This window comes from Notolepis coatsorum (assembly GCF_963971535.1).
Source record: "Notolepis coatsorum genome assembly, chromosome: 1".
Classification (NCBI taxonomy): Eukaryota; Metazoa; Chordata; class Actinopteri; order Aulopiformes; family Paralepididae; genus Notolepis; species Notolepis coatsorum.
In genome coordinates this window covers 161,963,740-161,978,732 of record NC_140165.1, presented here as the reverse complement: position 1 = coordinate 161,978,732, position 14,993 = coordinate 161,963,740, and the positions used below count along the sequence as shown (strand labels likewise).

General features: G+C 43.9%; 1 protein-coding gene across 1 annotated transcript in view; it reads right to left on the bottom strand.

The window, feature by feature from the left end:
- Positions 1 to 2,122: 2,122 nt before the first annotated feature.
- cds1 (CDP-diacylglycerol synthase (phosphatidate cytidylyltransferase) 1) overlaps positions 2,123 to 14,993 on the bottom strand; it is a 78,475-nt gene continuing 65,604 nt past the window's right edge. The window contains exons 7-13 of the mRNA XM_084327612.1: positions 14,007 to 14,089; positions 13,660 to 13,747; positions 12,903 to 12,971; positions 6,595 to 6,747; positions 6,167 to 6,286; positions 4,402 to 4,505; positions 2,123 to 3,239 (exon numbers count right to left, since the gene is read on the bottom strand). Coding sequence (XP_084183738.1) covers positions 3,104 to 3,239; positions 4,402 to 4,505; positions 6,167 to 6,286; positions 6,595 to 6,747; positions 12,903 to 12,971; positions 13,660 to 13,747; positions 14,007 to 14,089 — 753 coding nt within the window. The 3' untranslated portion in view covers positions 2,123 to 3,103. The remainder of the gene's footprint in view (positions 3,240 to 4,401; positions 4,506 to 6,166; positions 6,287 to 6,594; positions 6,748 to 12,902; positions 12,972 to 13,659; positions 13,748 to 14,006; positions 14,090 to 14,993) is intronic.

The window sequence follows — 14,993 nt, the reverse complement described above, 5'->3', positions numbered from 1 at the left end:
ATGAACCAGAAGCCATATTGCCTTCTATACATAAAGCCCAACTCCACACGACTAGTATTACTATATTAGACAGGAAATGACAAGACATCATTTAAAGAAAAGAAAAAATAAAGAATTTATTCACCTCCTTACAGTATAGCATCACAGTACCCCTAGTAATTATATCACTAATAATATATGCGGTTTATACATCAATTTGTATTGCACATATATTAACAGTAGTATTCAATACAGTTTCTACTATTCAATATTGTCCACTCGAAAAGCTATAGATTTTGTTCATTCGAAAATATTTCTGCATAATGCAAATCAAACTATACACAAATGATAATTAAATTAAAGAGGACATGCAACCCAACTTCTGCAGTGCATGATACCCAACAGTTGGGTTACCAGAGCTACCTTTTTTCGGTCTTATTTGTTGCTATACTAGTGCACTGACAGTATGTAATCTTATATTTATAACTTAGATCACAATATAAATTAGTCCACGCAATAAGTTAAGACCTAATTTGAACTACACCCATAAAAACAGCTTCGATACGTCTCGGAAGTCCCATCTGTGTTCTCAATGCCTGGTTTAAATTTTTTTGTGGGTCAGAATGGGTTAGTTCAAATGCTGTAGTGATATCTGCATGCACCTGCCACATCTTGTAAGTAAGCATTTTGGGCAACATGTTGTAAATAAAAAAGGTTTCTTAAGAGAAAAGTCTGTAAACCAGAAGTTTGTTTTTGTCAGAGAGGACTGACAAACGCAACAGTTCCACAGTAGAGAACAGCTGGTCCCAAAGTCCACTCAACTCCCCATTCGTTTCTAAAAAGGAGGGGGGGGGGGGGACGGCACAGCAAAATGCACTTCCGAGGAGGAAAGAAAACTGATAAAACTACCTGGACAAAGAAACCAACACAGCCTAATTGGCGGTAAACCATGTCCCAACGACCAGAGCAGTAGAAGTGATTTACACGAGGCAGGCCTGGTTCCGAGCAGTTTTCTCCGAGCAGTGTACAAACGGTACAGAAGCGTCTGCTTGGGCACCGGGCCATGCGAGTGTCTATGGAAATCAAGTGTTTTAAACAGACGATGGGAAATACATCATGCGGCGGTCCGGCTTTCTGCTGCCCAGAGAACAAGGGGTGGATTCAGTTAAACGCTACAGACAGACTCTCTGTCCCGCAGAGCCTGGATGCAGCCTGGGACACCTGTTTCTAGTGTGCTTCATCTGAACATTACAGAGCCTGGATGCAGCCTGGGACACCTGTTTCTAGTGTGCTTCATCTGAACATTACTCCACAATAGAATGCATTTCCTGCACTATTTGACTGAATCCAGTCCAGTGACTCCAATCCACTTTTTTTTTTATTTTTTAGATTCAAATTAATGTTTGCATAAGGTTAAAATATTGCCGACAGATAAAACTGTCCAAACCCATTAGATCTTATATATATAGGATATATATATACAAACAAAACTACTAGAATTGATCAAACCACAATGATAACATCAAATGTTGCCACTTTGCAAACTACTTGTCATATCAGAGATTTTATGTTAAAGAAGACTCTAAAATAGCATAGTTTTTCAAACGGTTTGAGACATTGAATTTCAAGAAGGCGGGAAGCTCGGGAGCAGTGTAAGCCGCCCCCCAGAGGCCCCCACCGCGCTACAGTACAACTAAAAATCATTGGTTAAGTGGATAGAGGAAGCACAGTCTCTTTTAAACAAGGGTAGTGTGCCTAGAACCCATCGCCCAGAGGGACGCTGGCTGCATTCTGGAAAAGGACTCACTTGTTCCGCTGAACTGCCACAACACCGTTTATATATATATCTTCTACCTTAAATCATAAACCTTCCCAGCGCCTACCAGTGACATGTCCCTCTGGTCGACGAGATTGAGGTGTAACCTTTTAACAATCTCAAGTAGTAAAACATATTTTTTAAGTTCACTCACCACACACCTGAAATCAGCAGCAACTGACCAGTCTACAATACATGTCCCCACCTGTTCAAATCCAATAGAATTTTGTTCAAACTTCATGCTGAAGACTAAATAGTCATATCCCTTTTTTTTTCTTCTTTTTTTGCACATTTCTCATAGCTTTAAAGTTAATAATAGTACCCCCCCCCCCTCCCAACAGGTCACACGTTAATTTTTTTTTGTATATATATGTATACACGTATATATATATATATTAGGTCTTTGCTTGGTTAAATATATTGGTGGTATATTTATGTACAGTAATACAGTGTAGAAACACATGGTTGGGTGTGCATTGGTTCTGTGCTGCTGCTGTTCTATTCCGCATCCTCAGCGACTGCCGTCGATGCCTACAGTCAAAGCTTTTTATTGCGCCAGTCACTAGGTAACTTGAGACCGAAAAAATTGAATAAAAACATTTAAAACATAGCCTAGGTCACATGGAGGAGGATGAACATGGCTTCATTCAGCAGTAACCAACTGTAAAAGGATGTGCGTCATGTTGTCTTCTTGCGGTTAAGACTGTTAGAACCATAGAGTGTGTGAAGTGTGTCGTTAGTGGGCGCGACATTCAGCCCCACCACCTCCTCAGACGGTCTTTGCCGTTGCTCCGCGCGCTCAACGCTGCAGGAAATGCTGGTTAAAAGCTTAAAATCTTTTATCCTTCTGCTAAAATCAGTGCAATATTTCACTAATCCACAGGAGTAACTGAGTGCTCACAGTCCACCCTTACGTTGAGAAACATGTGTGCTTGGAGTCAGTTTGTTCGAGAAGACGTTTTCTGCAGGGGCAGTCGTTCAGTCAGAGGTGCTGCCGGTTAGCTGCTGTAGTTCAGCCGTTATTGTTGTTGGTTTCCAACGCAGGTCCCTTTAAGGAAGCAACCAAGTCTGCACATACAGTATTGTGGGGTTTTCGTCTTCTTCATCCTTTTTGTTCACAAGGTAATTCCGCAGTCCTAGTCAGGAGAGCCAACCAGAAGTTCTCGGTCACAGTCACAATGAGTTTGGTTGGAAAACAAACCCGAGAGCTAGGTGCAGATAACGAAGGTGGAAGAAATAATACATGCAGGCACACATGTATGCACACACACAGTCCATTCATCACCCACTCCAAGGTGTGGGCATGCGTCACTGGGCTTGTGCGGCAGCAGGGGGCAGCATGCCCCTGTCTCTCAGGTGGGAGTGCAGGGTGTGGAAGATGCTGAGTAGTTGCTCTGGCTGGAGCACCAACAGCTGCTGGAGGACCTTGCTGGGGTTGGGGCCCCTGGAGAGAGCAGGGGGTGGGAGAGGGTGGGAAGGGAGAGGATGGGGTCAATTATTCCACATAGAAACGGTCAGCACATGCATTCATTCTCAGTGATTTTAAAAAGGTTGGTACCGTGTACGGTCATTCCTTTGTATCAAGAACTATATAAATGACTTCAAGAACAGAATTAACTGTAATTACAAATTAAGTACCCTTTTTTCTTTACATTTGGGATATGTACTGGGAAAGAAAATACAAGCTTGAGAGAGCTTTTAGATGAAGTAGTCTACACGCAATGTACACGCATGAGTCATGGCTGTGTGGCAAAGCACAACAGCAACACAATAATTTTTCAAGTTGGTTGACGACACAGCTGTGATGGGCCTGATCTCTGCAAACGATGAGGGCCTACCTGGGAGAGGTACATTTACACCAGGCGTTGCAGGTGTAAGACCCCAGGCCATCAGGATGCTCAATGTGGACTCAATGTAACACTAACCCATTCATTCTACATTCACACACTCACCCTTAACATTCACTTTTACATTACATACATTTATTACTACATCCATTCCTCATTTAGAATTTTGAAAAAAGGGTTGCTTTTTTGTACCTCATTGTTTGAATTTTGTACTTAATTTCTACTTTTTGTAAAGTAGTTATACTTTAGTTTGTATATTTGTTAGTGTTTATTCCTAGACTTTATTCCTCTTACTTTTTTTTTTTTTTTTTACAGTGTATGAAGCACATTCTCAGGGGCTCATACAGAACCAAGCATTTCACTGTAATGTACTTTATACGTGACAAATAAAACAAAACTTGAAAACATGAAGCACTGTTTGCATATGTTGTGTGTACATTACAATCTCTTTATTTTCCAAGTATATTTTATATACTTTAAAAATATATATATTTATCTGTCAATCTGCATTGAACCCATACTGAGTCTTTTAGGAGCAATTCGAGTCCACAGTCCCCCAGGACCTTCCTGTGAGGCAACAGTACCAACAGCTACAACACCCTCATTATCACCAATGTTCCTGTATTTCAAATCAAACAAACCTTTTCTCGTGTCTCCTATAAACCTACGGACGGACGTCATTGTCTGCTATGCAGCTGTCTAAAACAAACACCGCTTCTCCTTTTATCAAGAGAAGACCAAGCGAAAGAGCCGTCTCACCTGATAAAGCTTGCGATGTAAACGTGTGTGAAGGTGGCCATCAGGTACTGGCAGTCGAATCGATCCATGATGCCGCCATGCCCCGGGATGGTGTTGGCAAAGTCCTGAGAGGACCACAGAGAAGATGACGCATACCATATCATTCTGTGGTAGTATAAGTAGCAAGCTCATGCTACACAGGACTAATGCAACAAATATTATTCTGTGTTAGTATAAATAAATAACTATTTCAGGTCTAATGAGGTCTCATATCTAGATGATGGTAGTGACCAAGAAATTATGGAAATACCATTGATGTGATGGTTTAATATGATACCATATTACCATTGATATGATGGCTTAAATTATATTATACCGTGGTATTATTGGTATCAAGTCAAAAACTGGTACCATGGTGAATGGTGATACATAACTTTTACCGTAGTACAAAGGTGAATTATTTATGCATAGTAAAACTGATCATACTACCATGATACCTTTTCACAAGGGTATAGTCTGCTATCTATTGTTTATCTTGCTGTCCCAGTGTGTACTGACTGTATCATGTCGTCACGTGGAACTCCAAGTTGCTGATGTGTAAAAGGAACTGATGTGTCTCTGCACTGTTGTTACCAAGATACATTCCTGTACATTCATTGTATTTGGAGAATTAAAAGGGGAATTTCACCCATTTTAAGAATTCACATATGTTCTTCCTGTGTCCCAGGACAGTTCCGTGTTTGTGAACACGCACCACTCTCTCCTAAAGCTAGAAATCAGAGAGTGAACTCTCCAATCGGGGATGTCACTGGGATGTAGTCTGGGGGCTGCTCCGTAGACAGTTAATGCGGCTCTTGACTTTGTGAGGCCATACAATGTTTATGTGAGCTCTAACACTTATGTTTGCGAATGTTTATATTCGAGCATTGGTGGAAGATCTGAACCAAAATGAAGGCCTCATTTGTGTGTAAGAGCTCACACAAATTGTTTTGCGACCTCACAAAGTCAGAGCCCTGATGTTTCTAATGTTAATTAGTAAAGCCAAGTCAGAACTCTGGATCACTGCTTTTGGTAATAGAAACACCATTGTAGACAGTAAACTGTAATCCTGCCATCTGCTGTTCCTTTAAAGGAACACGCCACATTTTGGGAAGCTTACCGTCTTCTCCAGAGAGACAAGAAGATAGAAACCAGTTTCCTCTCTGTGCATTTAGTAGAAAGCTATCTGGCTGCATGTTAGCTTAGCACAATTAATGAAGCAGACATGACCGGTTAGCCTAGGCATTGTCCAACTAACACCTCTCTCGAAGGCTAACCGGCACTGTCCGCTTCCATTCATTGTGCTAAGCTAGGCTAACGTGCAGCCAGATAGCTTTCTACTGAACGCACAGAGATTTCCCAAAATGTTTTCCTTTAAGACAAATCTAATGTAGTGTAGTTAGGGACTTCACCACCATGCAGTGTGTTTAACTGTCTGTTGACCTGAGGGGACTTCACCACCATGCAGTGTGTTTAACTGTCTGTTGACCTGAGGGGACTTCACCACCATGCAGTGTGTTTAACTGTCTGTTGACCTGAGGGGACTTCACCACCATGCAGTGTGTTTAACTGTCTGTTGACCTGAGGGGACTTCACCACCATGCAGTGTGTTTAACTGTGTCTGTTGACCTGAGGGGACTTCACCACCATGCAGTGTGTTTAACTGTGTCTGTTGACCTGAGGGGACTTCACCACCATGCAGTGTGTTTAACTGTGCCGTTGCACAGTTCAGCGCGGTGTTGCTCACTTTGATCTTGAACGCTCGCTTGAAGCCGCTGGCGAAGAAGCCTCCGAAGGGACCGATGAGAGAGCCGAAGGAGGAGAGGAAGATACTGTGGATCTGGAAGGGGTACAGGTTGACCGTTTTCTGGAGGGACAGAGGGAGAGAGAGAGAGAGGGATGAAGGGAGAGGACAAAAAGGGCATCGGTCACCTTTGGTGATTTCTTTTCATCATGCATGATACACTCGATGCAACCATTTTGGATAAATTACATTCTGGTGCTCTAGTGCGACATCTAGTGGCCGAATGTTATCTATAGCACCTTTGATTTACTGTAAATAGCCTTTCTCCTCCTTTGCGTTTCCATCTCAAGACAAAACTTTTATCGTCACCCAGCGACCAGGGCTTTGGCAGTGGCAAGATGTTGGGATGCCCCTTAATGTCAAGGCCTTACCCATCCGAGCGCGTTCTGGAGCATGACTGGAAGGGTGTACTCCTGCATCACGAAGATGTCCGAGGGCTCGCACTCCACCGTGAAGCGGTTGGTCTCGCTGTTGAAGCCCACGGGGCACACGCAGTACTGGAACTGGGACAGCAGGTAGGCCAACTGGTGACACACACACACACACACCACATCACAGAATCAAAGTCTGTCACACTGTACTGGAACAGGGACAGCAGGTAGGCCAACTGGTGACACACACACACACCACATCACAGAATCAAAGTCTGTCACGCAGTACTGGAACTGGGACAGCAGGTAGGCCAGCTGGTGACACACACACACACCACATCACAGAATCAAAGTCTGTCACACTGTACTGGAACAGGGACAGCAGGTAGGCCAACTGGTGACACACACACACACCACATCACAGAATCAAAGTCTGTCACACTGTACTGGAACTGGGACAGCAGGTAGGCCAACTGGTGACACACACACACACACCACATCACAGAATCAAAGTCTGTCACACTGTACTGGAACTGGGACAGCAGGTAGGCCAACTGGTGACACACACACACACCACATCACAGAATCAAAGTCTGTCACACTGTACTGGAACTGGGACAGCAGGTAGGCCAACTGGTGACACACACACCATCACAGAATGAAAGTCTGTCACACTGTACTGGAACTGGGACAGCAGGTAGGCCAACTGGTGACACACACACACACCACATCACAGAATCAAAGTCTGTCACACAGTACTGGAACAGGGACAGCAGGTAGTCCAGCCAAGAGCATTGATTTGGTTTCAACATCAAACACTTAATTTCCTGCATTCTGGTGCTTTTATGAGAGGCACGGCTGCAGGTTGAGATGGTACGGTCCTGTAGGGGTGTCTAAGTGTTGGTTAATATATAGTTACAGGTAAGAATGAAGAAACAAAAATGAGCAAGAACATTGTACAGTTAAAAAATAGATATAGGAAAACTCATTGATTAGTACAAAAATGAGGATCTCTAAAATTGTTATTTTATATATTTTATTTCTATTTGGGTTATTTTTAGATTTATTTTTATGTTTATTTTGTTTGTTATTTTAAGCTTGTAAGATATTTTGTTTATGTATGATATTGTGACAAAGGGGCAGGACTAGATAAGCATTTGCTTCCTTCTGCTCCTTCACAAACTAATTTGTTTATCATTTAATGAAGAATGTAAGATTTCATTTTAAATGTGTTTCTTTAGTTTATAATTTTTATATGGTTGATTGTTCGAGATAAAATAAACTCGACAACTCAAAAAAGAAGGATGTATAAATGTTTTGACCCCCTTGTTTTATTTTTTTTTAACCTCTTTGGGGGGGGGGGGGGGGGGTTGTCTTTCATATTAGCTATATTTTGAGGGAGACAGATTTACCTCTTCACAATATTGAGGGGGACCTGTCCCCTGCAACCCCTCCTAAATCTACACATATGAGGCCAGCTAACGACACACACAGACCTCACAACATCACAGAATGGAAGTCTGTCACACTCTACTAAGAATGCTCCTCCCAGACTTGCTATATTTAATTTCAACCTCATAAAACCGTACGTTTCTGAGGTTTTCCCCATTTACAGAAACAAACATCATACAAATACAAAACAGTGACACAATAAAGCAGCAATATTGACAGAAAATTAAACAAACGATTAATAAGAAATACATTTTAAAATATCTGCTAAAAACTGTTGCAGGTCAGAAATCCTACGCTTAAACATTCCAAGGGAATGGAGAACCTCCTACGGCAGAGAGTTGGAGGACATTCCAAGAGTTAGAGGCTGATCAGAACATACTTGAGAGGCCTTAAGAACCATCCAGTCATTAGACCGGTCAAATACGTTTCAATGTTCAAATCTAACAGTGAAGAGATATAAAAGTTTCTTAACAATAAGGGCGTTAAAAATAAACAAATACCAGTGTTTGTTGTGCCTTTCTTCAAGAGAAGGCCAACCCACCGTATCATACAGTCATATACTAAATGGATTACACCATAGATGTTCCAACCTCATGGGGCTTCTTCAGGATGTACACAAAGCAAGCATGACCATGTCTACTAACCAGAGTTTATTGTTGTAACAGTGTCGGTTGTGTGATTTATAGAGGGGCACCAATAGTACCTCTAGTATTGGGATCGGTGCAGATCTCGCTCCTAGGTACTTGTACTGGTCAATGACGCCGATATTTATATCCATAATGTGTAATAGTGGTGCCTGCTGGCAGAGAGCGGTACTGCCTCCGTGTTTTCAATACATTTTCTGTGAGCGTCTGTGCTTCTTTCTGCTTGCAGATTTTCTGCAGAGTGTATTCTTGGTTTCTTGGTGGTCGAGGTGGGCTGTGTATTTGTTTTCCATTGTTGCAGAAAATACCGTGTTCTGTGCGCAAAGAAACAATCATATCTTTCTAGGCAAACACCTGGAATCGCCAGAAGGCTGACCAAGCTGGTCGCACCCGGTATTGAGGAGTAGTTTCAGTTTTTACCACTGCCTCTCCTCTTTTTTTTTTTTATCCACTTTTTCTCCTCCTTTTTCAATTTTTCTCCCATCCCAATTTAGCCGTGCCAATTCTCCCCTCCCCTGATCGTTGCTCGCATGTGCCCCCCACTGGCCGGTTGTAGGGAGGATAGAAGCCCATCACATGTCCCCTCCGATACATGTGGAGGCATCCAGTCACATCTTTTCACCTGCCAGCGCGGACTCTCATTGGCGAGGAGTAACGTGTAGGAGGCTCACACTACCCCCGCCATTTTCCTGTCTTTTGCTGTGCAGGCGCCCAAACCGACCTGTAGGAGTAGCTGTTCACAACGACCAGACTACCACCCATCGACTTCCCTCCCGCTAACTCTGCCAATTGAGTCTCCTCTCTTGAGTGAAACCACCTACCCCAACCCTCTCCCTGTCATACAAGAGACTCTGCTCTGCCAACTACGCTGACAGACGACACCATTGTGATGTAATCTGGTAGGCCTGAATGCTCAAAAAATGTGGCAGTTCAAGTTAAAACAAGTTTTGCAAGTTTTACAAGTTTACATCCTGGCAGACAGCTATTAAAGTGAGGAGCATGTTCAACCTTATACACTGAATTTAAGCAAATGGCTTTCTTTATTGCAAATGTTTTGCCTCCCGGACAGCAGCCACAGCCCCCCTCTGGACCACCCCCTGGACAGCAGCCACAGCCCCCCTCTGGACCACCCCCTGGACAGCAGCCACAGCCCCCCTCTGGACCACCCCCTGGACAGCAGCCACAGCCCCCCTCTGGACCACCCCCTGGACAGCAGCCACAGCCCCCCTCTGGACCACCCCCTGGACAGCAGCCACAGCCCCCCTCTGGACCACCCCCTGGACAGCAGCCACAGCCCCCCTCTGGACCACCCCCCGGACCGGCCACAGCCCCCCTCTGGTCCACCCCCCGGACCGGCCACAGCCCCCCTCTGGACCACCCCCTGGACAGCGGCCATAGCCCCCCTCTGGACCACCCCCCCGGACCGGCCACAGCCCCCCTCTGGACCACCCCCCGGACCGGCCACAGCCCCCCTCTGGACCACCCCCCGGACCGGCCACAGCCCCCCTCTGGACCACCCCCTGGACAGCGGCCACAATTTCTCCTGAAGGTAGCTTTACTGTAGTTCAATTTCTTCCAGTGTGAAGTAATTGGTAGCTTTCAAAACTATGACTTTCAGAGTAGCTTCCTCAACAAGTGTGTTGAAGCGCCTGGGTTCTCACTCCGCCCTGTACAGGCTCCATCACTGTCCTGTACAGGCTATAGAGCTCCATCACTGTCCTGTACAGGCTATAGAGCTCCATCACTGTCCTGTACAGGCTATAGAGCTCCATCACTGTCCTGTACAGGCTATAGAGCTCCATCACTGTCCTGTACAGGCTATAGAGCTCCATCACTGTCCTGTACAGGCTATAGAGCTCCATCACTGTCCTGTACAGGCTATAGAGCTCCATCACTGTCCTGTACAGGCTATAGAGCTCCATCACTGTCCTGTACAGGCTATAGAGCTCCATCACTGTCCTGTACAGGCTATAGAGCTCCATCACTGTCCTGTATAAGCTATTGTGATGGGAAAATATTATCATGTCATGTAGTTCTGTGTTAAAAGACATATTCTATGTCGATAGCCTTGACTAGTTAATATAGGTTAACTAGCTACAGCTCAAGGACACTAGGCGACAGTCTTAACAGTGTTCTTATAACAACAGCCAAAAGGGCCAGGATATATGAGACGTCCTAGGTTTTTTCCTTCTCCAGTTCTTTGTGTGAAGACATAACAAAGCCCCTAGAGCCCATCTTTGTTTTAATTTTCTCACTAGGGCATTTTTGTTTACCTTTCTTGTCATATCTGGGTATCTTATGTACGTCATGTCAAACTTTGTATTTATTGTAAGTCTGACCAAAGCTCTTTCTCACTTTCTGATCAGAAGTTCATGTGTCCGATTGTAAACTGAGCTCTGTGGCCACAGAAATAAACTATGTTCTATATTTTTATATATACAAATTGACTCATCTGAATTTTTACAGTTTCACTGTTTGGCTCATTTGAAATATTCCACAACACTATAGAGCTGAATTAATTCATAGAGAAATTACACATTGTTGTTGTCTTAGCGCCGATACCCTACTTTAACACATCCAGCGCCGGACACGCTTTACAGCGTTATTGGCCGCCATGCGTTGAGCACCAGACCTCGCTGTACAGCGTTATTGAGATCAATATTTCATTTTTTCACCATGGCATTCATAATTAATATATACACCCACGACGCTGCAGCTGGACCCTATAGGTGACAGCAACGACGGCTCAATCCCGCCGCCTGGTGGATGGTCGGGCGAGTTACACTCGCCTACAGGATGTGGCCGATGTGTGTTGATGAAAATCATCCGGCCGTCACATATCGTCCCGGGACTCCCGACAGACACAATGTACATAATGGATCGCTTTCTAAACTTAATCGATATGATTTCGTTTATTGCGACATACAAACCGGAAATGGACCTAGGCGATCGGCGTCGTGTAATTGGGATCTTTCACCGCCAGTCTCTTTGACCCACGGTAAGAGGAATATAACGTTATTTTCAACCCGATTGTGAGTTTCCTTATGAGCAAACCGATCTGATCAATATATCACCCAACCTACATAAAGCATTTACCGATGGGGGAGCTCCAGTAGCTCACCACGTACCGCGAGTGCTATTTCAGCGCCGTGGACAACCGTGCTCGTCACGGATCTGGGGCTGAGCGCGTTCGAATCCCGGACGGCAGCCGTGCCTTTCCCAGAGTGTCTTCCCCCCATCTGAACCCTTCCAGCCTGCTTCTGTCGGTCGAACTTGACCAAGTATGAATGCGATGAAAAAGCGATAAACGCTAAAAGAACCAGCTGACTGGTCAAAGTTTAAAAAAAAAAAAAGCATTTACCGATGATCGGGGAATTATAAACGACCCCCCCCCCCCCCCTTTCCTTCACGCATGATGAAGCATAACGTATACCGATCATATACAGTTGCATTTTTTAATATAGCGTGTATAGGGAAGAAACGCCAAAAACACACTTATATTCTAGAAGGTATTAACACAACAATGTATGAATGAAAAAGTATAATGTTCCCACATCCTGAACGATAGATAATCGATGTTGAATGGGCCATAGTAATGTCAATATAGCAAAACATTTTTAAAAGTTATAGCCCTGCAAAGAAGGTAAACATCTCCATAGGGTTATAGTGCTGGCAGAGAGGGGTATGAGATGGGCAAACTGCCCGGCGGGCAAAGTGTTAAAGGACAGGTTCACTTTATTATTATTATTATTATTATTATTATTATTATTATTATTATTATTATTATTATTATTATTATTATTATTATTATTATTATTATTATTATTATTATTATTATTATTATTATTATTATTATTATTATGTTTTAAAGCCAAGCCATATGGAGTCTGGCATGATGTTGACCAGTACAGATCATAATGTCAGCTATCATAAAGCACTGTGCTGCGGCCACTGACCACCAGGCTCAAATACAATCCCTGTGTTCTCAACCACTGCTACATGACCCTGGAAGAAGAGGAAGTCATACAAACACAGGGCTTGATGACACAAGATAAGATGTTCCTTCGTTAATCCCCTCGGGGAGATTCAGGGGTCATGCATGCAATTCCACTGTGGTGTGGAAACATACAAAGACAGGGATGGGATGATGAGGGCCAGTGTGATTGAATTCATTAAATGGCTGCCTGACTGGGTGAACCAGAGGATACTCACGATGAAGCCAAAGACCACAGTGGAGAAGAATCCTCCGATGAAGCCCTCCCAGGTCTTCTTGGGGGAGAGCTGCAAGAGGGGCGACAACAGAGGTTGGCTTCATGGCACAATGACACAGGACTTCTGCTTCGTCCACCACAACACCACATGTAACTCAACTCTGTGGGCCATCAGGGTCATGATGATGTCCTCAGAAGAAAGTCAATGCATGTCTGTTGAGTGTACAACATCACCCAAATGGAAAGAAAGGGGTTTGACTACACTTTCCAACATTATAGTTTGTGTGGTCTATGACATGTAACGTTTTAGATAGACCTGTTCGCTGTATACGTCAGACTCAGTGTGCACGCATCACCAGAGCAGAAAGGAACGTAATCCTGGTCAGAACAATGGGGCAGACTACAATATATTTGCATTTGTTAACCATGCTAGCGATCTAAATAATCAATCCATGCCAAAGCTAGATATGTAAAAGGTGAAAGACTCACACTCACAGCCATGCTGATTTGGCAAAATTATATTCAGCCGTTTTCGTTTGAAACAACTTTTAGTCAGGGGAGTGCCATGGTTTCTCCATAGAGCCCCGTCATACTTTTTTAGCGCAGCAGCTCACGCAGGTCCGGGACAACTTAGTCACATGACTCAGTTGGTATTGCCGATTGGCTCGAACGAGGTATGTTTGTATACAGCGAACAGGACTATTAGATTTTTACATTGTAAAAACCATGGCAGGCTCGAATGCAATGTGTTGATTTACCTTAATCAGTGGAGTTCTTCCGAAGAAGAAGCCGAACAGGTAGGCCATGATGTCGTTGCAGATCACAATGGAGATGGGGACGATGAACCTGGAAGACAGGATCCAGAGGCCCACGTTAACGCTGCCATATTCATTTGACCAAAGCGTTTGATAAATCTTTTTTTGTGATTATGTCAAAAATGAAAGACAAAAGTATGTTTTAGGACTGCAGACACATTTTACCCCCAAGTACAACTATTTCTATTGAAGAACATCACTAGATGTCAACACGGTAGTGACAAGTTAACAAAGCCCAGACAGGTTTCTCAAGTCGAGAGATCGCAAGTGTGTATGTGTGTCCTGCTTACCAGATCATTCCTTCAAACAGGTTCTGAATGACAAGGTGGGACTGAGTTACCACAATCAACAGGGTCACATGGGTCCAAGCAAACTGGAATGGCAAACACAACAGCAGTGTCACCGGGCTGTAGAGTAGTCGGGTCGCTCACATGTTTAAACATATATATATAGTGAGATTACACAGCGAAATGGAAAGGATGAATGAAGTAGAGCATGTGTTAACCCTTTCACTACCACACTACAGACGGTTAACCCTTTCACTACCACACTACATATGGTAAACCCTTTCACTACCACACTACATACGGTTAACCATCTGTAGTGTGGTAGTGAAAGGTTAACCTTCGGTAGTGTGGTAGTGAAAGGGTTAAGCAGCACCAACACCCACTGACGGAGGACATGTTACTGTGCCTCATGATATGTGCAACCCCCCCCCCCCCCCCTCCTAGCATGTGGACTGCAGAGAAGACTTTTGAGATGTGTGACACAGATATGAACACTGAATTGAAATGATGAGAATGTATGATAATGGTGAATAACTGTTTTGTTAAAAAAAAAAAAACAGTAACAAAATAAGAAAAAAGGGCACTTGCACCAGTGTTTCAGTTTAAAAGAAATTGGAAGGCGAAATGATCAGCGTTTGTTAGCTATGGTAGTGGAAGGCAGGCAGCATGTAGTCTTTGACCAACACACTTGCAGTTCCGTGTTCGGGTTCCGCAATCTGAGAGTGACGTTACTCTCAGAGCCAATCGCGTTACGCCTATTTCTGCCTCTAACAGCCTGCTAGCTAGCTAACGCCTAGTTCTATCACTGGTTAAGCTTGGCGACTCTTTCGAAGTTGGTTAAGGTTAGAGTTTGGAATCAGGGCTGGTGGTCTATCGCCCTGCTCTAAGACAAACTCTAACCGTAACCAACTTCGAAAGAGTCGCCAAGCTTAACCAGTGATAGAACTAGGCGTCACGCGATTGGCTCTGAGAGAAACGTCACTGGCCAAT